Source organism: Martes martes (genome assembly GCF_963455335.1).
Source record: "Martes martes genome assembly, chromosome: 4".
Taxonomy (NCBI): domain Eukaryota; kingdom Metazoa; phylum Chordata; class Mammalia; order Carnivora; family Mustelidae; genus Martes; species Martes martes.
Window position 1 is genome coordinate 170,095,164 of NC_137891.1, and position 25,043 is coordinate 170,120,206.

At 37.3% G+C, this 25,043-nt stretch overlaps 1 protein-coding gene across 5 annotated transcripts in view; it reads right to left on the minus strand.

Moving 5' to 3' along the window:
* Nucleotides 1-25,043, minus strand: part of EPB41 (erythrocyte membrane protein band 4.1) — a 191,917-nt gene that overhangs the window by 51,706 nt on the left and 115,168 nt on the right. For all 5 annotated transcript variants that reach the window (XM_080801110.1, XM_080801108.1, XM_080801109.1 and 2 more), the window contains exons 7-11: nucleotides 24,785-25,003; nucleotides 18,102-18,189; nucleotides 15,028-15,180; nucleotides 12,835-12,932; nucleotides 10,142-10,314 (exon numbers count right to left, since the gene is read on the minus strand). In XM_080801110.1, coding sequence (XP_080657236.1) covers nucleotides 10,142-10,314; nucleotides 12,835-12,932; nucleotides 15,028-15,180; nucleotides 18,102-18,189; nucleotides 24,785-25,003 — 731 coding nt within the window. The remainder of the gene's footprint in view (nucleotides 1-10,141; nucleotides 10,315-12,834; nucleotides 12,933-15,027; nucleotides 15,181-18,101; nucleotides 18,190-24,784; nucleotides 25,004-25,043) is intronic.

The following is a 25,043-nucleotide window of genomic DNA, read 5'->3' on the forward strand; positions in this document are numbered from 1 at the left end:
GGCTCCCTGCTCAGCGGGGAGTCTGCTTCTCTCTCTCCCTCTGCCCTTCCCCCTGCTCATTCTTTCTCTCTCTCAAATAAAGAAAATCTTTAATAAATAAATAAAAATCTTAAAGAAAAAATAAAAAGAAACTGCAATGTAGTCTATGGAGAAAAAAAAGAGGTTAATTAAGTCTGACTTCTTTCATGGAGCCGTATTGAAATATACATCCATTTATTTATAGGTGATTTTAGGAAACTAAAAACTATGTTCTAGGAAAAAGGATCAAGTCTGATTTCTTCTGTTAAGCCTGCTTGGAATGATTACAAAATAACTTGATAAATTGATCTTGTAAGATATGCATACTTTGGGGCGCCTGGGTGGCTCAGTGGGTTAAAGCCTCTGCCTTCGGCTCAGGTCATGATCCCAGGGTCCTGGGATCGAGCCCCACATCGGGCTCTCTGCTCAGCAGGGAGCCTGCTTCCCTTCCTCTCTCTCTGCCTACTTGTGATCTCTGTCTATCAAATGGATAAATAAAATCTTTAAAAAAAAAAGATATGCATACTTTATGATGTTTAAAGGCAAACCTTTGAACCAGGATACTTTCCCTTTTAATAAGTCATTTGATTAAATTAATATGAATTCAAAACCTTTGGCCTTTAGTCCTTTAAAGTAAAAAACTTTTGAGTTCTCTCCTACCTTCTCAGAATATTATCAACTTGTGTTACAGCCCTTCTTCTCTGATAAATCTAGGGCAGTGGTTCTCAACCAGGAATGATTTTGTCCCTCAGACAATATTTAGGAATGTCTGGAGATATTTTTGATTGCCGCAACTGGGGAGAGAAGCAGGAGGGGGTCCTGGCCAAGGTTGCTGAGATTAAGAAACCCTGACTTAGGGAAAAGGCTGTATAGATACTGTTCTAGAGACAATATGCAATAGAGGCTTAGAACAAAAGCTTGATCTTTCAAAGTTAATAGTTGTTTTGGGTTGGACTATTAGGCAGCTAAGTTTCGGATCGCTTACTTCAAAAACAACTACTCATACTCTTTTTATGATTTTAATCTTCATTCTTTCAGGGACTAAAAAACACCATATACATACTTTGTAGTAGCCTCACTTATCTGGCAGTGTCTAGAAATGCAGTGTGTTTCCACGTGATTTACTTATTTATTTCTAAGTAGACTCCACACCCAGCATGGAGCCCAACTTTTGGGGCTTGAACTCATGACCCTGACATCAAGACCTGAGATGAGATCTAGTTGGATGCTTAACTGACTGAGCCACCCACGTGCCTCTCCACGTGATTTAATATTTCTGATAACAGGTCATTATCCTTTCATGAACTGCGATTTTTAAATTTTAATTATTTTGCATGGAAATCCTTACAACTTTTATTGTATGCTTTCTTGCCTTCTTAAACTAAACATACTGAATTTCTCTTTTTTTAAAAAAAAAGATTTTATTTTATTATCTTTTTTTTTGAGAGAGAGAGAATGTGTCTGAGTGGGGGGAGAGGCAGAGGGAAAGGGAGAGAGAGAATTTTAAGAAGACTCTTCACAGAGAATCTCAACCAGGAGCTATGCCCAACACGAAGTGACACTTCACCTCATGACCCTGAGATCATGATCTGAGCCAAAATCAAGAGTCTGATGCTTAACTGACTGAACCACCGAGACAACTCTGAATTTATCTTGATAAATTTAGATTTATATGTAGTAAATATTAGCTAAAAAAAAGGAATTCCATGAATCAGAACAGACAAAAAGTCGGAATTCACAACTACTTCATATATACAACTCCAAGAAAAAAATGCTCGTTTCCCAGTAATAATCTCCAGCGAAAGAAATCACTTCTCAAAGTACACACAGGGAAAACCGGAGAAACAAAGGAATCGTCTATCTTCCAGTGAAAATTCTGTGGCCTCTTGCAAGCCCTTGCTACTCATGGGTGCTGGTACTCTAAGCTACTCAGTGCAAGAATGGCAGATGGCAGACCAAATCTAACAACACAGGGGAATGTGACAAAATATTTTGCTCACAGTTGTGTTAAACTATCATTATACATGTGTATTCACACCTCCTCTCAAAGAATTAATTCAACTCTGCCTGGCATCATAGAAACATAGCCCATGCTTTCACCATGTGTTATTTTGCCACTCACATTTGGTTTTAATCCAATACTAATACTGCAGAGCCAAATGATTTATGTCTTTGGTATTCCTAGCCCTGGCAATCTGTACCGTGTATGGAAAAGTAGGTATCAGTGTGGAAACTGGCAGTTAGAAACAGAGGCATCAAGTTTCACCGTTTGTAAAATGTAGACGATATAAACTCTATAGAATAGTTAGGGAAGACATACTCAATGGTTATGAAAATATTTTATAAGCCCTACATATTAATAACTTTTAATGTCATACCGCTAAGTCTTTTTGTTGTTGTTGTTATGGGTTAATATCATTTCAACACCCTGTTGGGGAAAAATTAATTATGCACACACTGATATGCAATTCAAGTGAAAGATTTCACCTGGGAACCCTGGAGAGAAGCAAATTTCTTTCCTTTTCTCAATAAGAAGATACAAAGTATGGATCACAACAGAGAATCATGGTAGTGTTCTTATTTATTTTAGACATCTTTACGGAGATAAAATTCACATAACATATAATTCACCCGTTTTGATTGTATAATGCAATGCTTTTCTGTATATTTTTGGGAGGGTAGTGATGGCTTTTTAAGATGTTTTGGCTCTTCAGTTTTGTGAATTTACTTGTAAGCCATTACAAGATTTAGGTGCATATATAGAGAATGCTTAAACTTTAAAAATTCAATCATTTCCCAATTCTGAATGTCTAGACAAAGAAGAGTGCTGCTATCATCTTATGGACCCATTAATTTCAGTATTATATTGCTCTTGTCTAAAAACAACAGAAACTTTGAGATAGTTATATATTAGATCAGTGAAGAGTAAAACTTAAAACCATCACACTGAGTAAAAGAAGCCTTACATTTTAGGTCTAGCCCTGTTACTTACTAGCACAATCTCTGCTAGTATGGTATGGGCATAATAGGTAAGTAGCAGATCGGTGATTCCATTATTAGAGGGCCCACACGAATCAGCGGCAGATCTTAAAACACAACAAAAACACAGCCAACGCTCAGGTCCACCACAGACAGATGAGGTATCTAAAAGTGAAGATTGGGTACTTGTTTTAAAGCTCCAGAGATGACATGGATGTATTCCCCTGGCAAGAATCACTGCAACATTATTCGCCAAGTGGACGAACCATCTCATTGTGTGACCCTAACATGTAACTTTCTTGTACCCCAGTTTCCTCATGATTAAACCAAGAATTCCTAAATGCTTCTTGTTCATTCAGTTCTTGGTACTAAATAGGAATATATGGAAATGGTTTGAAAAGGAAAAAGTGCAAAAAAGTATAAGCTGAAAAATCTTTGTCATCATTATTAGTTATCCTTGGGACTTACCACTCTAACGTATAAACTGGAATCTGAACCGGTTTTAGCTTCTCAGCTGGTGAAGCAGATGTCGCTTATATTTTATAGATATATATATAGAGAGATGTTTATGTATCTATATATATATGTGTGTACATATATATATGTATATATAAATAAAAAGGAGGGCCTAAAAGGGAAACGTCTCTTTCTTAAGATGAATAGAGAAGGAGCCAGGAAAAGGAGGGAAAAAGAGTTTCCATAGACCTGTTTCTAATTCTTGTACTGAGAAGACAGCAGACAGAGAAAAAAAAGACATTTGGAAATAAAACTAAAAAAAATTGTCCTATTTAGTTTATATGTAATTCAGAGGCTTAAAAGATAGTACCATATGTCAAATATTTAAACAGTGCCTGAACATACTAACTGCTCAATGAATATTAATATTTTTTTTCTTCCTCTCCTAGGAAAACAAAAGTCATCATGATGAAGAGTACAAAACATGGGTCTGGGTTAACAGTCCCAGACTCTTCTTCTAGTTCTGTTGCTATATGACCTTAAGCAAGTCACTTAAATTCTAAGACTAGGTTGTAAGAAATAATGAACAGCAGTGGGTATCCATTTCAAGAAATGAAAAACAATAGTTCAATAAAAGCAGAAAGAAAATAATGAAGATATTAGCTGGCATAAATTAAAGTATATCTAATATGAAAAAATAAGAAAACCCCAAAAGTTGGTTCTTTGAAGAGACTAATAAAATTAATACATCCAGGGGCGCCTGGGTGGCTCAGTGGGTTAAAGCCTCTGCCTTCGGCTCAGGTCATGATCCCAGAGTCCTTGGATCAAGCCCCTCATCAGGCTCTCTGCTCAGCAGGGAGCCTGCTTCCCTTCCCCTTTCTCTCTCTGCCTGAGTCTCTGCCTACTTGTGATCTCTGTCAAATAAATAAATAAAATCTTTAAAGAAATATTTAAAATTAATACATCTGTAGCAAGACTATTCAAGAAAAAGAAGAAGCACAGCTTACCAATATCGGGAACACAAAAGGGGACATCGCTATAATTCTTAGCGATATTAAAAATATACCCAATGATATGTGAATAAATTTAGAAATTTAGATGGAGGGGCAGTTGGTTAAGTGTCCGACTCTTGGTTTTGGCTTGGTTTGTGAGATCAAGTTTGTCAGCTCTTAGCTTGGCATGAAGTCTGCTTGGGACTCTCTCTCTCCCTCTCCCCTACCGTCACCCTCTCCCCTACCTCCTCACCCCTCACCCTGCTCTCTTGCTCTAAGATAAATAAATAAATCTTTTTTAAAAAATTTAGATGGAGTAAACATTTCCTGGAAAAACACAATTACCAAAACTGAAATAAGAACGAGAACATCTTAATAGTCCTTTATCTAATAAAGACATTGAATCTGAAAGTAAGGAACTCCCGGACAAGGAGATGCTTAGGACCAGATGGTTTTATCGGTGAATTCTTCCACACACTGAGGAAGAAATAACACAGATCTTACACAAACTCTTCCAGAGAACAGAAAAAAAAGGAATCCTTCTCAATTTATTTTATGAGGCCAGAGTACACTTGATACTAAAACCTGACAATATTATAAGAAAGGAAAATGAGAGAAAAGAAAGAAAGAAAGAAAGAAAGAAAGAAAGAAAGAAAGAAAGAAAGGGAGGGAGGGAGGGAGGAAAACGACAGGCCTATCTCTCTTATGAAAATAGTTGAAAAAAAAATAGTTGTGAAAAATTCTAAAATAATATGTAAGAAAAACATTATAATCAAATTGTGTTTACTCCAAGAATGCAAAGTTGGTTTAAGGACTGAAGGTCAATCATCTATTCTACCACATAATATAAAAAGGGAGGAAAAATCATATTATTACAGCTGACCCTTGAACAACAATGGGGTGAGGGGTACCAACTCCCTCGCACAACTGAAAATTTGTGTATAACTGACTCCCCCAAAACTTAACTTCTAATAGCCTATAGTTGGCTGGAAGCCTAACTGAAAATACAAACCATGGATTAACACAGATTTTGTATGTTACATATATTACATACTATATTCTTATAATAAAGTAAACTATAGAAAAGAACATGTTATTAAGATAAACATGAGGAAGAGAAAATACACTGAAAGCATTATGTTATATTTAACAAAAATAATCTGCCTGTAAGTGTACCCACGTAGTTCAAAACCATATTGTTCAAAGGTCAACTACATATCAATCATGAATTAAAAAGGATTTGATAAAAGTCACCGTTCATTTATGATAAAAACTTAGGAAATTAAGAATAAAAGAAAACTTCCTTAATTGATAAAGGGTAGCTAACAAAACCTAGAATAAATATCACACTTAGTTATGAAATACTGATAGTTTCTCCCTGAGACTGGGAGTGAGACAAAGTATAAGGAACTCCTACAGCACTGTGTATTATAGAAGACTGATGAATCACAGACCTGTACCTCTGAAACCAATAATAGATTATATGCTAATTAACTGAATTTAAATTAAACATTTTTTTAAAAAAGAACTCCTACAAACTAGTAAGACAGACAACACAATAAAAATATGAGCAAAAGTTTGGAACAGGCACTTCAGAAACAATGATATGCAAATGACCTACAAATGATGAAAAGGTACTCAACTTCACTCGTCATCGGATTTGAATGAAGGTCTGAAAAATTAAACATCAGCAAAAAAGAAGTGCTTTTCTTCCAGGTAGAAAAAATGAAGCAGAGGGACAACAGCTATAATAGGATATTCTAATGCACTTAAAACATCCAACAGAAAGTGGAACATAAAATCCAGCTCACGTTCAGCCGACAGGAAAAACATAATCTTATTTTCAACATTTATTTATTAAGCACTCATAATGTAGCAAGAATTATGGTTAATTATCAAGACCAGTAAAGATTATACATCTTAAAAAAAAAAATTCTCAGAATTTTTTTCAAAGGAAAAGGGAAGGAAGAAGCCATCCTGGAATTTATGAAGGTAAAAAGGGACTGATCTAGGTACCAGAAAACGTACAGGATTCCAAGTTTGTATTGGCAGACGATGTTAACTTTGGACAAACTTTTTTAGGCTCTAGGTTTCATTTCTATAAAATTAGGTGGCTGGAAAAAATGATTTCCAACAATTTTTTCGAAGTCCCAGAACTCTGATACTAATGGTAAAGCCATCAAAGTTGACTATCTTCCCTTAGAATTCTCTTACATGCTTTAGTTTTAGAATCTCAACCATGACCATAGCATTTTCAAGACAAATTTTTTGGAGATCCACTCCCCCCCACCTCAGCATAGAGTATAATTTAATAAGAACTAGCTAATATTAGTTAATAGAGACATCAAGATTTTTTAATATCTTGGGTTGTGACATTTCTACAAGCCAGAAAAATAAAGACAGTCGGGATATAATTTCTAAAAGTAATATAAATCTCTCGACAAGTAAAGCTTTCTAATTTGTTCAAGATACCAAAGCTCATGAACACTTCAATCTCTGGTTATTTTTGCTATTAGAAAGAAAAGATACATCAGGCATAGTATCTAAGTAATGAAGAATTTCTAATTAATGGAAAAAGCCATGGGATACATGGTATCATACAAACCCAGGTCTAGCTTTGCAACTTACTGTCTGTGACATATTGAAGAAGTAATTTAAATTTTCCAAACTCAGTTTCTCACTGAAAATTGTGGATAAAAACAATAAAATAATAGCTCCCAAACCCAAGGTAAACTAAAAGTAGGAGACTTTACTGGACAAGGAAGGAGATGCCTGATGGTGTTATATAAATATGGCAGACATGAAGATGAAGTGGCCACATCTAGAATCTACCTTGTCCAAGACAGAAGTCTTGATCTTCCACCCAACTGTGCTTCTCTCTCAGACTTTCCCATCATATTAAATGATCAAGCCTAGGAATAAACCTTGGTTTTCTTTTCCTTACCATCTGCAGCACTTAATTTATCAGTAATTCTGTCAGGCCTACCTGTATTTCTGACCACTTTTCCCTGTCTTCATTGCCAATACTCAAGTCCTAGCTGTCATCACCTCTCACCCAGATCCTGCAACCGACTTCACCATGCTTCTCCGTTACTCCCTTTCAGGGAAGCATTCACCGGGCAATCAGAGTGGTCTTTTAAAAATGGAAATCAGATCATATCACTCCCTCTAACCACTTTCCACTGCAACCAAAATAAAATCTTAACTCTTTAGATGGCCTGCAAGGCCTTACACAATCTGGCCTCTCCCACTTCCTCTGACCTCACTTATTTTATTTATTTATTTGACCCCTTTCCTCTTACTCACTAGGAGCCAGACCTTTGCTACCCAACATGGGAGCTACTAGCTACACATGGCTATTTAAACTTAAAACTGAATTAAAATTCAGTTCCTTAGTTACATAGCCACATTTCATGTTCATAATTGGCCATATCTGGCCACAGGCTACCAAAGTGGACATCAGCAAACAGATTTCCATCAGAACACAAAGTTCTCTGGGACGGCAATGATCTAGACCCATGCCAACCTCATTCCTACCTCCACGTCATTGAACTTGCTACTCCCCCCTTGAGAATATTCTTCCCCGGATGTTGGGATGGCTGACTCCTTCTCATAATTCAGGTCTCAGTTCAAGAAGCTCCTCGGGGGGACCTTCTAAATTTAGATATAGATCACTCAGTCTCAAACAGTTCCCCAGTCTCCCCCATACCCAGATATTCTTTATCTGTCACCCTGGTTTTTTTTCATAGTACGTATTGCTATCTGAAACTGTTTTGTTTTGTATGTTTACCCATAAAATGTAAGCTCTGTGAGGGAAGAGACTATGTTTGTATGTTCACAGCTGTCTCTCCAGTGACTAGAACAATACTTGATATGTAGGAAAGGTAAAGTAAGCTGTTGAACAAAGGAATACGTGAGTAAGTATCTGAAAGAACATGGGTTTTGGAGTTAACCCAAACTGTACTCCAATCCACTCATGAGCTGTCATATCTTTTTTTTTTAAAGATTTAATTTACTTATTTGGCAGAGAGATAGGCAGAGCGGGAGGGGGAAGCAGGCTCCCTGCTGAACAGAGAGCCTGACACGGGGCTCCATTCCAGGACCCTGAGATCAGGACCCGAGCTGAAGGCAGAGGCTTAACCCACTGAGCCACCCAGGCGCCCTCAGCTATCATATCTTAGAAAAACTTATTTAATCTTTGAGCCCATATTCCGAAGGTCTTCATGATGATTGAATAAGACAAAGCCTGTAATCTGCCTTCTCCTCTTCCTCTTTTTTTTTTTTTTTAAGATTTTATTTATTTATTTGACAGACAGATCACAAGTAAGCAGAGAGGCAGGCAGAGAGAGAAGGGAGGAAGCAGGCTCCCTGCTGAGCAGAGAGCCCGATGCGGGGCTTGATCCCAGGACACTGGGATCATGACCTGAGCCGAAGGCAGCAGCTTTAACCCACTGAGCCACCCAGGCGCCCCTATCCTCCTCCTCTTTAAGCAGCCCCTTCAAACTCAGGACAGTAGAGAAACATCAGAAAGACAGAAGCATGACTTGCAATATGGAAGCACAGAAGTTTTACTCCTTGGGGAATCTTCTTTCCAAGTGTGGCTGACTCATTCCGGATTCCTCTTAAACTGAGGGAGGTGTCTCTCATACACGTTCCCATAATGCAACAAACCAAAATATGGCAGCATAATTCTGGATGATACAAAACAAAACAATAATGCTGTGGCCAGAATATTAACAGTATCTTAATGATAGCTACTATTTGGGGGTCACTTATTAACTGTCAGCCATTGTGCAAAGCACCATATAGACATCATCTGATTTATTCCTCATAAAAACTCTTTGAGGTATTATTATATTATCACCATGCCCATCTTATAAATGAGAAAACCAAGGCACAGAGATTAAGTAACTTGCCCAAGAAGACAGATCATAAATACAAGGGTTGAGCTTGGAACCAGGTCTAGCTGAGGGTAGAAGCCAAACCTTTAACTTCTGTAACATGCAGTTTCCTTTTACAGTAGATAGCATACAGCTGGACCCTGATGACTCCCTAATAAATATAACCAACAATGCTCTATTTGGTTATTGCCTTTTGAAATTTTATTTATTAACTATCTTTTTTTTTAAATGGCATAAAGAACTAAGTATGGCTTATTCATTGTTGGAATACTCTCAAATCCTTGAGACTAGGAAAAATTCAGAAACATCTTAGGTTGGTATACACAATCATGAAAATTATCTATTTCCTCCCTATTTTAATTAAACAAAATTTAGAGACTCCAGTAACACCACTGTTTTTTCTGTCTCTAACGGCCACAGGGCAAATAATCTAAACTTTTTAAATGAATGCTCTAGAGAGCCAGACCCTTTTCCATACTTGAAAAAACAACTCTTTAAAAACATTAAACAGCAGGTTTTAGTTACAACATTAGGTTTTCATGCTATGGCAGAGATTCTGCATTTGAATTCTGATTCTAGCGCTATTCATCTACTATTCCCTAACAGCAGAACCTTGATCTAGTTACTACTCTCTCAGAACCTCAGTTCTACTTTTCTTAAGATGATTCCACTGAAACAGACAATTAGTAAGATCCATTTCATTTACCACTGAGATTCTTTAATAAACAACTGAACTTCTTTTATCTTTCCCTAGTGAGTTAGGATCACAAGAAATCATTAATATTCAATACAAACCCCCATCAAGGCTCCGGGATGCCCGTTTGCTTGCTGTACGCTCGAAGTGTGGGGCAGGCCTGTCAATCAGGGCACTAGCTTGCCTGGTCTGTGCCTGAGTCCGGCCGCTGTATCGAAATTTGGATCCCAGTGCAAGAAATTTGCTTTTAGGAAGGGTGTCTGTAGATGTCAATCTGGGGGGAAAAACATAATTATATGTATTACCTCACTCTAATGAGACTGGGAGAATAAAGACAAAAATCATGAATTAATCTCATTGTTTCCTTACAGTTACTAAGACAGAGCTCCAAACAAGCAATCATTATTTTAATTCTATGTCATTTCTCAAAGCAACATGTATAATTTAACTGTGGCCTATATTAATAATATCATCATATATCCCTATAGGAAGGGCCTTATGGTTTTCAAAATGCTTTTATAGCACTGTAATATTTTCATTACATCCATGAAATATTTTCATCATTTTACAGATATAAGAAACTGAACTTCCAAAAAGAAGTTACTGCTTTAAGCTCACATAGCTGGCAAAACATTGGGCAATAACAGGGTCCAAGCCCAGAGCACTTTTTCCACTCTATTAAAATAATTTTATCAAATGCACTCCAAACTCAATTAGTGCCTGTTAAGCTATTTAATAGGTTATTTGGTGTATGTATTGCAGTTAGGAACCCCATCTTCTTTCTGTGCTATATCCTCTAATTCTTTTGCCAAGGCATTTACTGCACTGACCTAAAACAATCTATGTGCTAGTCTCCACTACAAGGCTGTGGGCTCTCTCTGTGGGTAAAGGATAAAGACTATGATTTATTTACCTTTGTGTTTTCACTCCTGGCATAGTGCCTGCCATGAATTTGCCATTCAATAAGTGTTCGCTGAATAAATACATAAATTGCTACATCAAATACTACCAAAAAGAGAGTACTTTTTCCTTTTGGGATAGTTTATTTTAATTCAGCAAATATTTATTTTCTTTTGCGTGATGAAGCATCGCATATTAATATATTCTCTTATTTTCATAAAACATATTTAAACATGCTGTCCTACAACTGAGAGAGAGAGAGAGAGAGAGAGAATGCAAGCACACATAAGTGGGAGGAGGGGCAAAGGAAGAGAATCTCAAGCAGACTCCCTGCTGAGTATGGAACCTGCCATGGGACTCGATCTCACGACCCATGAGATCTCACGACCCATGAGATAATGACCTGAGCCAAAACCAGCAATTGGATGCTCAACCAACTGAGCCATCCAGGCACCCTCCACCCTTACCCTTTTTAAAAACTCCATTTTCTCGGTTTGATTTTAAAGAAAAGGATGATACAAACATAAAGAAATACCTCAATGCCAGTAATTAAGATTCCTTAATTGGTTATGAAGTATACCTTCATATTTATTCTGAAATGAGAATTAAAATGTTCTTTTCCCTGACACTTCTTCCTGTCTACTGTGCTATAGTGCTAAGTATGATACAAAAATACAAATAGAAGTAAAAGATATTGTGGTCATCTCTCTTGAGAGCCATTCATAAAGAGCCAAGTTTATTTACAAATGACATGACATGAGATCTGGGATTTGCTTCAAAATACTCTGGGAAGGAGTGGGAGGAATGGCTAAGGATATAGATGAAACAAGATTGGCCTTGGGGTGATAATATTGAAGCTGGGTGTGGGTACAAGGTAGTTCATGATACCACTTTCTTTACTATGACCATGTATGCAATTTACAATAATAAAGAATTTTTTTCTTTACAAGGTAAGCTGACAGTAACTAGCTGGCTCTCCTTTCAGTGCAGGTGGTTACTTGTCTACAGTCTGTCTTCTCTGTGAGATTAACTGTTTCCTCAGGACAGGGACTGGAACTATCTTGTGGTATACTCTCACTACCTACTACAGCGCCTACACAAAGGATAAGCACAAAGGAAATGTTTGATAGATGAATACAAGGGGTAAATGATGTGGCCTCTTGAAAAGCAGAGCACAGAGGCCCCTGGGTGGCTCAGTCATTAAGCTCTGCCTTCAGCTCAGGTCATGATCCCAGGGTCCTAGGATAGAGACCCACACTGGGCTCTCTGCTCAGCAGGGAGCCTGCTTCTCCCTCTCCCACTCTCCCTGCTTGTGTTCCCTCTCTCGCTGTCTCTCTCTCTGTCAAATAAATAAATAAAATCTTTAAAAAAAAAAAAAAAAAGCAGAGCAGAGCAGATGAAACTTTCTCCTATTTTCTGATTATCTGATACAACTGGGCTTCGAAGACAGTTCTCTGTGCCTCTTTTCTGGGGTTGATTAGAGCCAAGATAATGATCAACTTCCTACCTTTCACCTTCTAATATAACAGCCCTACAGAAAGTAGTTAAGTACTGCTTCAAGAAATTCCATGTGGAGTTAAGTCAAGGTACTACCCCCTCACAGACTGATCTTAGCTCCAGTTAGGATGATCACAGAGCCCCTAGTAAACACAGATTCCTTTCCTCCCTTCTATTCTTCTTCTACCACACACAGAAAGGTGCTCTGGGAATGGTAGGGCATATTTTTCAACCTGAGGGAGGAGAACTGGATTTATTTTATGTTGCTTAAAATGATCTCACCTGAACTAAACAAAAGAATGCCAGCCATACAAAGAAGGGAATTTCAATAGCAGGTTTAAAATAGAAATATGCATAAATAATTTATCTCTGAAAAATACTTAAGTGAGAATAATACCTGAAAAATGTGTGATGTTCTACGCAGACTTTCCATAATTTCTTAGCTGCTCGGTAACTGGGAAGTTTGAATCCAATGGTACTCTCATACTGTTCTTGCTATAAAAACGCAAATAAACATGAAACATGATTATTTGACTAAAGTGATCCAGTACCAGAGAAATATGCTGTAACAGAAGAGGACTTACAAATGAAAAGAATGTTACTGCTAGTCTAAGAAATTGAAATCTTTCACTTGAAATTTTTTCCTACTTACCAAAAGAGATCCACGGTGGCTTTTTCCACGACAGAGAAGCCAGGGAATTCATCTTATATTACTTATGCATCTTATTTGCATATTTATATGCATCTGAACCCACTCCCCCTACAGACTCACACCACACACACACATACACTATACATTTTTCTGAGACATAATTAAGTGACCTTTTGACTGTCCAGACATTACTCTTCCTTGATCATTGTCTACATTTGGGATATTTGACTACAATATGATCAGGGAATGGGATAACATGATTCCTCCAATCAATCAATATTATTATGCAACTGTTTTTCATAATAGGAGCTAAAGATTTTGGCTCAAACCGGATCCCTGAATTATTAAATGTTTTCTCTTTTTTTTCCTTTGACTGGCCACTAATTTATCTGGAGACCTCTTTGACTGAAGCAAATCATAACCTGCCAAGGATACGAAAATACTGTCCTGTTAGTGTTTTGCCTCTTTGTTTCTAACTTAAGCATACTTTATAAGATAGGAAAGAAACTGACATTTATATTTAGTGCCTATTATTACCAATAATACTATGATTAGATCGTATCGTCCATATTTTTACACACAAAGAAACTAAGATCAGAGAAGTTATTTGCCCAGTCTCTTAGCTATCAAGTGGCAGACCCAGATTTTCATGGTTTCTACGATACCATACTACTACTGTATAGTGTAGATATAACATTCCACATCTCAATATCCTATTGTTGTTCCTAATTGCTTTCTTCAATAAGAATTCTGTTTTAGTACCTATAATATAGTTGACATTCAAAAAAACCAAGGACTTCCTTTTATCATATTTATTTGTGTGTGTGTATGTGTGTGTGTAAATTTTCTGCCTTCCCACATTAAAATATTAAGATTGGTTAGGGATGAACTATTTTATTCATTATTATATTCCTAGACCCTAGAATAGTGCCTGGCACAAAGAAAGCCCTCAATCAATAAAAATTTGGTGACCAAATGCCTCTTGGATTTGAAACTTTTGAGGGAAGACATTGACTCCTCTTTGCCAGGCACAGGTAAATAATGATGATAATAAATAAATGCTTCATTGAGCTTATCCAAGATTTTTAAGGCTGCACATCCAGTATTTCCAAGTTAAAATAACAAGCCATTTTCCACCAGTAGATGGTGATACACACACACAAAAAAAGCCTCATTAGTGCATTCTTTCTCGTTTAGAGCTTTTACAGCTGTCATCTCATTTGATCTTCAAATCAACTATGACAGAGAAGGGATTATCCCACTCGAATGATAAGGAAGCTGAGCCCTACATCTGTCCTGGGTATTTTGCTTAGTAGTGGCAGACAGAGTAGGAGCTAGAACTTTTTTTAATTCCTACTTCAATAATTTTCTGCTGTGCCATGATGATTCCTTACTGTAAAAGTTAAGTTTGGTCAGCATTAGTATGTCCTAAATCTTGAACACCAACTAATAACTGAGTTGCCTGGATGAGGTGAACATCCAACTCTATTAAAAATCTAGAACTTGACCTAGAATACATTCTTAATAGCCACTAGAAGCTACACATACAAATAAATCTTAATTACATGAGGTAAGGTGTTGGTGGTGCAAAACATGAGTATCTTAACCCTACAACTTAAAAATCTCCTGCTACTTTATTTATATATTTTTTTCTATTAATATTTTACCTGTAGTAAACAAGGAACAAGTTTATCAATCCAAGATTCACTTCTGGCCATGGTATATTTACTTAAATACAGAGAACTGTCCAGAAGAACAGTAGTAAAGAAGACAAGAAGCATTATGGGGCTGATTAATTTAGAGAACAGAATGACCAGCTCCTGAACAGTTAGCTACAGAGAGACATCTTAGATGACATAATAAGAAAGACTAGAATGAAGAGATGTTTCCAACACGGTCCATGCTTGATTCAGGAGGAAAGAAGCATAAATGCTATACCTCTCCAGGACGGATCTTGATGAAAAAGCTGCTACGTTTGTAAGAAATCTTCAGCACTTTGGGCCAAGGGAAGCGGTTAATTCTCAGCTTATCTTTATAAACCAGAAGGCCACTAGAGCAGACACCTAGGATGATATCCACTCCTTCCAAGTCCTGAAAAAGAAAAGTGTCAGCAGTTCAGTCTTCAGCACAGTGCTCAACACACGGTTTGACTATTATTTGATAATCTGAAGATATCGATAACCAAAAACACTTACAAAGCATATATGGAAAAGTAAAGCTTAACCTTACAATCATAATCCATGGGACTACTGAGTCTGTGTAAAAACGTTACCATACCATTGTGAGTGAACACCTGCTCTTCTCTTGTCCAAGAATCATGGATGTACACATCTTACCTACTAAAGGAACTAACTCCTAGAAGGAGCAAGGCAGCCACCACCGCCACCCCTTAGAGCCACCATGAAATGTCAATGGGCTTTCACCTCATGTAACTTTACAACACTTTTCCCATAAAACTGAGCCTATGTATCCACCAAAAAGGTGTTCCTTAATAATCCAACAAGAAGGGGGCACCTGGGTGGCCCAGTTGGTTAAGTAACTGCCTTCGGCTCAGGTCATGGTCCTGGAGTCCCGGAATCGAGTCCCACATCAGGCTCCCTGCTCAGCGGGCAGTCTTCTTCTCCCTCTGACCTCTCCCCTCTCATGCTCTCTCTCACTTGCTCTCTCAAATAAATAAATAAAACCTTTAAAAAAATAATTCAACAAGAGACACTTATCTGCTTTTACCATGCTTGTCTGTATACGAAAATTTTAGGGTAAACATTCATGTTCTCATTTTGGTCTCCCAGTTCTAAAGTACTCAAACCTGTCACTATCATATAGTCAGTAAATAATTACTTCGGTGGCTATAGTAGCTATCTACATCCTATACCTGTAGGTTTAAGTCCATAGACCACATGACTTCTAGAGGCTAGGGCTGAGGACTACGTCTACTACCCAATATGCATGCACAATCATAATTTTTTAATGATATGTTCATCCAAATATCATAAGGAGTTGAGACTATTCCTGTATAAACTCAATATGAATCTGACTCTCATAATTATTGACATTAAGTATATTAAATTATAAATATTATCCCAAAGTCAAGAAGGAACAGCAAGATAAAGCCACATTTCTATGCCTTAGTAATTTTTAAAAATTAAATATATTATAGTATTAATCATCTGTGTCTGCAAATAAGGAATATAAAACCCAGAGTTAAATGTTTCTCGACTATTCCTTTTCCCAAATTGAGTATAGAGAATCATGTTAGTGTCTATATGTATTATGTACAAACATAAGAGAAGTAAAAATTATTAACAGCTCTAACTCGATGACTATATAACTAAGAATTAAGATGCCCTCTTAAGTTCTTAAAGCCTGGGGGTACAACTATCTCTCTCCCTTAATTATATGTTTTAGAGAAACAATTTGGTTTACATTTGGGAAAGGAACAGGCTGCTTGACTTCTTCATCTATCCCTGATAATTTGCATCGACATTAGCCTACAGCAGGAATTGAGAAGCAAAACCAAACAACTTCAGTTCTGATTTTTCTACCATCTACTTCAGAGATTCACAGAGGCACCCAGGGCAAAACAATCCAGAGCAACATTTTAAGAAAAACAACTAACGTGCAATGAAATTTTATTAGATTTAACAGAATCTAAAGAAGGAAGAATCTTCAGGTATCAGCTTCAGGGTGGGAGACTGAATGCTCACTACCTTCTAGTCTAGGATAGGTAGAATAATCGCTTGGTAGGAATTTAGAAAAAAGGACATTCAAACATCTGGTGTGTGATTGGACTAATAGGACCTTTCATGGTGTAGGCCTGAAATAATTGCTACCGTAGCTAGGGGCTCATTCCATCTTAGAAAAGCTCTGACTGTTAGGTAATTTGTCAAACTATGCTGAATAGTATTTCCCTGTAATTCCCATTTTACTAATTCTAATTTTATATCTGGAGCCATAGTAAAAATCGTTCCAATACATAAAGACAGGTTTTATGTCATCCCTAAACTTTCTCCTCTATGGGATAAGTATCCCTAATCCTTTGTTTTCTCACTGGACATGGTTTTGAGTCCCCTTGTCATACACCCTAGTTAAGTTCCTCTAAATGAACCTCACACACACCCCGTGACCACCCCCGGCCACTTCAGTAGGTGAAGATGAGAGAAGTCAAGCAACTTCCCTTAAGTTTATCCTGTTACGTTGTACTAGGCAGAACTAGGATTAAAGCTCAGGTTTCCAATCCTTAACCCAGCAGTTTCCAAATGAACCACTGTGGTTCATCCCATGTGCATTAGAACCCCTGGAGAGCTTGTGAAATCAGATTGCTAGGCTCCGCCTGCAGCATTTCTGATTCATTAAGCCTGGGATGGGGCCTGAAATGTGCATTAGTTTTTTCTTTTCCTTTTTCTTTTCTTCTTCTTCTTCTTCTTTTTTTTTTTTTAAACTTGTCTTTTAGTTTTATTAGCGAGACTGGGAGAGGGATGGCATTTCTAACAAGTTCCTGGATGATGCTAAATGCTGTCTTAGAAGACCGCACTTTGAGAACCACTACCTTAGGCCAATAAATGGTTCTCAGATTCAGGTGTGAATGAGAGTAATTTGACATGTTCATTCAACTTGGAGCTCTAGTGTCTTGTCCAATGTAATTCAGTAAATCTGGGAGGACCTTCAGAATCTGCATACTTAATAAATGCTCCAGCAATTCTGATGTAGGTGATGTTAGTTGTGAAACATGCCTAGATGCTACTTTGTATTTTCAAATGCATCTGCATTTTAGGAAAATAGTGCTTCTTCTGCTGTAGGTGAAATATCTTTGATCCTTATAGGGGCTTCAATGTGAAACTTCATGCTGACAGTGGAACTGCAAAGGGGCAATTCAAATTATACACTTAAAATTCTAACAAGAACTATCTCTTCTGAATGTTTTATAATACCCCAGATAAAAGCTGGCAACAAGTATTATATGGCCCAGGTCTGACACACATATATTAATAAAGGCCAAAGATATCATTCATTACCTTTGCTTTATGAAGGTCAACACCATACATAGATAACTTTTTGGCATTCTCAAGAAATTCCAGATCAGCTTGAGCTGGAGTCATGGACCTTTGGTAGAATAAAAATTAGAAATTCAGCATCACAATGCCAACTTTTATAATAATAACATTTGTATATTAATTGCACTTTATATAAACACATATGCACATACATAACCAATATGTATATGTATACATTTCATAGTCCTAAAAGTAAATTATTAGGGAAAAGAATTCTTATCACTACCTGTGTCTAAATCATTGAAATACGTCTGAATAAAAAGAGATCTTGGAGAAAAGCAAAGTCACCAAAAAAACTATTAGAAAAAAGGTTTTAAAAAAATATCCCGCTAAACAATGTCCTTAAAGCTGCCTCACCACCATCAGCTCTACCCCTCCCTCTCCTGAGCCTTTTTCTCTAACACACACAATCTCCTCCCACTAATTTTTCTTGCCAAGAAGGTGACCAAATTAAATCCTCTGAGGGCATGGTACAATTTAAAATATCCTCTTAGCTGCCTTTTTCTTTCCATACTCCTGAATTATTATGGAAATTAAACAGGAGGGCAGCTGAAGTTACTTAACTGGAGACTCTTAATGGGGGCAGGCTTGATGAAAAGAAATCTTCTGGTAACAGATGGTGTCCTGCCCACTAATCTAAACAAAATAAATTGGTTAATAGAAGCATGTAGATAATGGGGCTGCTTTCTCTGTTATTAAGACGTCTTCATTACTAGGCACATAATGAATTAGATTTGTTTGAAAACAATCAGTCTCACTGTCTAAATGCTCGCTGTGATGGTCTTTCCTTCTCCTTTATAACTTTCCCCACTTTTGAGAAGTGCTCATGACCTGTTATGTTGAGATCTGAAAAAAAAGATATCACTCTCATGCTGCACAATTCAGGCCAATCAAATCTAACTTCATACTAACAACAGTGCTGCCACACCCCCAAAGAAAAACGGGTGTAAATGCCTGTTTCCCAGAGGACTGCCTTAAACTAAACAAAGCAGCAGTGGCCTATTCATTTAACAGAAGAAAGTCTCTTCTAAACCCATCTGTCTTTACCCTCATTAAAAAGAACAAAAGGTTCCTTGGAACAACAACCAAAATCTCAGGAGACAGTCTGCAGATCTGTTAATGACTCAGCTTCCCCAAATAAACTTTCTTTTCTACAAGCACTAAATCATCACACCTGAGTTCTATTTTGTAGTCTAAAATTGAACACACACAAAAAAAGGAGAATGGGAAAATTAACACATATGCAAGACTGTGTATTCTAGCCACTAAAAACATCTCAGGAATGGGGCACCTGGGTGGCTCAGTCCGTTGAACCACCGACTCTTGGTTTCAGCTCAGGTCATGATCCCATGGTCCTGGGATTGAGCCCAGTGATGGGTTTTGCCCTCAGCCTGAGTCAGCTTGGGATTCTGAATCTGCCTCTGACCCTTCTTTCTTTCTCTCCCTCTTTTTCAAATAAATAAAATCCTTTTTTTTTTAAAGCATCTCAAGAAAGTTTTATAGGTTCTTTTTTTCTCCATATAAAGTTATATACTTTCCTAGTTAAGGTTACTTCCAACCATTTTATAGTTTTTGTTATTGTTACTATTATCAATGGCTTCAATTTTAGGATTTTGAAGGTTGAATGGGGCTCAAAGATTATAGAATCCAACACTTTGATTTTGCTCATGAAGAAATAAGGTCCTGAGGGATCACACAGTCATGGGCAAGTTGTGACTCTCAAGTTTAAGGCAGCAGGCTTTAGTCAGGACTTCAAGTCATGTTACTCATGCTGGAATCATGCCTCCTGCACCTAAGAGTAGTAACCTGGCGTCTCCCTCAATCTCCTAGCTATAAAGTAGGATCCATGATAATACCTAATTCCAGAGACTAGGACAGGCAATCACTTTTTTTATCCTTGCTGAATGAATGAATGTGACTAAGTAGGATAAAATGAGATAATGGTTGTGAAACTGCTCTCCAAAATATAAATGTTTATTATTATTGCAACTTTAGGTTTCTTTTATAAAATTTTTTAATAATTCTTTTTTAACAGAATTTTTTATAAAATAAATTTTATAAAAATTTATTTGAGAGTGAGAGCATGTATGAGCAGGGGCAGTGGGGGCAGAGGGAGAGGAGAGAACCCCAAGCAGACTCACTACTGAGTGCAGAGCCGACTCAGGGATCAACCCTATGATCCCGAGATCATGATCTGAGCCAAAATCAAGGGTCACCCATTCAACTGACTGAGCCACCCAGGCACCCCTGAAACTTTAAGTTTCTAATGATAGTACAGTGGAACATCTATACACAATTCATAAAAGAAAAAATTTTGATCACCTGAACTTGAAGACAAATTTTAAAGCATTATATGTGGCAATCATGAGAAAATCTTTTCTATAGTTACTCCTCCAACCCTAAAGGACATTAATGGCACAAATTTAAATACAGATTTAAGCTTCAAACTATGTATTTAAACGCTTCTTTAACTAAGCATGCTTTAAAATTATGCTAAGGGCAGGAACACCTAACTGGCTCAGTTGGAAGAGCATGCAACTCTTGATCTCGGGGTCATGAGTTCAAGCCCCACGTTGGATGGAGATTACTTAAATAACTATGTATTTTAAATACATACATACATACATAAGATTGTATTGAGGGCAGGTAGTAAGATCTTTAACTTTAAAATTATTAATTTCCTTGTCAGTTGAAAATAATACTTACATTTGAAGTTTGTCTGATGTTTAAAACATGCTTAAACTTAGAAGTTACCTACAACGCAAATCATTTTTTCCTCAACTACCTGAGAGCAAGCTGTTAACCTGATGACCCATCGCTCCCAACACTTCAATGTGTAATTGCTACAAACAAGGACAGTCTCCTATATAACCTTAATACCACCATGAAAAGCAGGGAATAATTTTTAATACATTACAGCTATCCAATCCTCAGATCTCACTCAGGTTTAGCCAGTTGTTTAAAAAATGTTCTGTACAGTAGAAAGGCCCAGTTTAGTTAGCATCATGAGTTTTATTTAGTTCATGTCTCTGGTCTTATTCAGTCTGGAGCAGTTCCTTAATCTTTCTTTGACTTTCATAATCTTGACCTTTTGAGGATGACAGGCCAGTTATTCTATAGAATGCACCTCCATTTGGGTCTGATGTTTCTCCATGAGTTGATTCAGGTTTTGCATCTTCGAGAAGAATAGCACAGAAGTGGCTCTGTGTTCTCACTGTCTCCTACCAGGTGGTAGGCACAAAATTTCACTTTGTCCCTTCATGGATGATGCTCGTTTTGATCACTGATGTCTACCAGGCTTCTCTTCTGTGAAATTCCTCTTTACCTCTTTGTAATTAATAACCATTTCATGGAAACATATATGACTTTTATAATCAGAAAAAGCTTCCTGAAACAACCACCCCATGCAGATGGTCTCCCCCCGATGCAGGCCTTACCCCCACATGGATGCCCTTCTCAATCTGCTCTCCCTCTGGTAACTACCACCACATGCCCACACACGACTACCCTCTGTGCATGTTTGAGCTGACTCCTCATGCCAGGCTGGCCCCCTACCTATGAATACTCTCTTCACCCTGCTTAGACCCCAATATCCCCAGCCAGACTGCCTCTCTGCATGCATGACTACCTTGCTCTACCCTACCTAATGGCAAAACAAAATTGTTTCAGGAAGCTTTTTCTGATTATAAAAATCATATACATTCATTGCATAAGCACATGGTGGGGGGAGAGAATCTCTCATAACCCCTTATGCACAGAACTGTACGTGTAAATATAATGCATCTATTTTACAAATTTAATAACACAAATTATTTTCAACTTAAATTTTTTTTTAAAGATTTTATTTATTTATTTGATAGAGATTACAAGTAGGCAGAGAGGCAGGCAGAGAGAGAGGAGGAAGCAGGCTTCCCGCTGAGCAGAGAGCCAGATGCGGGGCTCGATCCCAGGACCCTGGGATCACGAACTGAGCCGAAGGCAGAGGCTTAACCCACTGAGCCACCCAGGCACCCCTCAACTTAAAATTTTAAAGATCATGATTTCGCCTAGATTTTCCAAGATTCTTAAAGTATAATAAACTAGCTGGGAGGAGGTTAGATACCTTTAAGCCACTAAGAATTTATTCAGTACCACCTAATAATTTACTACTTGAAAGCTTACAAAAGTATCTAACCAGAGAGCTCTGGCACTGATTAACTCTTGCTCATTAAAAAGAGAAGTTAAAACAAAGTTTCTCTGTTTTTATTTTGAGCAAGTGGGGTCCGGATACAGAGCCATTCAGTGAGTTCCAATGTTATGTGACAGCCTTTTAATAATGTTTGTTACATCCCCTAATTAAGGACTGAGATTTCAAATAATTAAGTGGGGGACAACTGACAAGTTTACATACTTTCCTACTACCCATAAATGGAGGGCAATTAATTTTAAAGCTTGATTTGCTAGTATAAATTTACAGTGTTAATTATAACTTCAAAGTCTCTATCTGGGCAAAGGGCCACTAACTAAGGGTTTGGTGTACGTAGGCGGTCTTCTATTTATCTGAGAATAGGGTGGTATTTGCTTGTACTTTCCAATGCATAGTAAAATGCTTCTGCCTCAGCAGAAGTTTCTCTGGATTAGTTAAAATGCCATGTTGTTGGACATAATTAAATTTTCCATTTCGCTTTCTGTTTATAAAAGATGCCAATCTTCCCCAAAAGGAGCAAGTAAATTCCAAGATGTCAGAGCTCTACATTTTCTAGTCATGGAGATCCATTTTGCTTAATTTCTATCCATATACCTAATAGAATTTCAACTGGACCATATTCACCTGTCTTTTGAGATCATTTCACTTATTTGGGTTTAAATTCTATTTAGAGTTGCCAAAAAGTAGTTCTCTAAACCCATTCATATCCATCACTTGTAAAATGAGGTTAAAAATTATTATCCTAGCAAATACTCTCACCATGTACTAGTCACTATGTGAAGCACTTCACATTTTTAACAATCACAAAATTCATATCATTACCCTTATTTTTCAGATGAGAAAATTGAAGCTTAGAGAGCTTAACTCATTTAGTGAAAATCAAAAAGTTAATAAGGAATGGAGCCTGTTGGGTTATGGACATTGGGGAGGGTATGTGCTATGGTGAGTGCTGTGAAATGTGTAAACCTGACGATTCACAGACCTAATACACCTGGAGCAAAAAATACATTATATGTTAATAAAAATAATTAATAAAAAAAATAAGGAATGAAGTCTGAATTCAAAGTACAGTAGACTAATTCCAGAGGCTATGCTTCTATCTCACAGTGGTTCTTGAACTTTTTGACCTTAGGATCCCTTCACTCTCAACAATTGCTGAGGTCTCCAAAGAGCTTTTCTTTATGTGGGTTATGTCTATCAATACTAACTACATTAGAAATTAAAACTAAGAAAATTTTAAAATACTTACCCAATCTTTAAAGAAAAAGTTAATATTTTAATATTCATAACTTTTTTGTGTGAAAAATAACAATATTTTCCCAAAAGACAATAAGAAAAAAAAAAAAGGGTTAGCTGGATTCTCCTAATGCAGACTAACATAACTCAAGGTGCTACTAACTCAAGGCCAACATCAGCTATTCATGTTAATAAGCTAAGGCAGCCTGTAAAATTTAGTTTAGCAAGTCCCTCAATTAACCATGGGATATATAGTAGGAAGAAACACAAATTATTCTGCCACTTTAATATTAGCCAACATTTATTGAATTTTGACAATGTATAAGACACTGTATTAAGTTTTTCCACAGGGACTCCTGGGTGTCTCAGTTGCTTAAGTGTCTGCCTTTGGCTCAGGTAATGATCCCAGGTTCTAGGACTGAGTCCCACATTGGGTTCCTTGCTCAGCGGGGAGCCTGCTTCTCCCTCTGCCTGTTGCTCCCCTTGCTTGTGCCTGCGTTCTCTCTCTCTCTCTATAACAAATAATAAAATCTTTTTTAAAAAAAGTTTCTCCATATAATACCTTTTCTAGTCCTATCCATTGCCCTATTTCCTCTGAGGTAGTAAGTTCCATCAGAGATATAAGGAACCTGAGGCTCAGAGAGGTTAAGTGAATAACTCAAGGTCACAAGGCCAGGACCAAGCAGAGCCAAGATCTCAACCCAGGTCAGTCTGACCATATGTCCTTGCTTTTGATCACTTTGTTATGACACCTCTCAATATCACCAATTATTTCCATGGAAAAAAGGACTGAATTCAATAAAGACTTTTCCAAATACCCTCAGGGGTTTCATGGGTCCTCTGGAGTCTATCCATGTACACAGATCTTAAGAACCCCTACTTTAAGGATCTTAAAGTACCTAATACAGCATAATAAGTTAAAAATCTGAAAAAAAAAAGTAAAGCAACAATAGCATTTATTGAGCACCTACTGTGTGCCAGACACAATGCTTAGTGCTTTACATCTATTACCTCATTTAGTTTTCACCCTTCAACAACACCTGTTACTCTGAGGAGAAAACTGAGGTTCGGAGGGGTTAACTGACTTGCTCAAAGTCGAACAGTGGAGGGCCTTGAGCTGACTCTACAGCACCACATCCCCTCTAAGGCAAACACTGAATCAAAACCAGGCCAACACTTCTTGCCAAAACAAACACAGAAAAAAATCTGGAGACACATTTACCTGTATGACTTATGGAGTTCCATGACCTTCTCTTCAAGTTCCTTGGTCTGATTTGGGGCCAGTTTAAAATCACTAACATAATCAGCACCATGAAGTTCTGGGTCATAGTCTCCCAGCTCAGACTGGATGGTGTAAGAACCTAATAATGCTAAGGTTGCAAAGGAGCAAGGCAGATGTCCTGCAACTATGTCCTGTCGAAGCTGAAGGCATAAATAATATCTACAGCCAAAAGAAAGAAAATGTTACCATGTCAGCAACA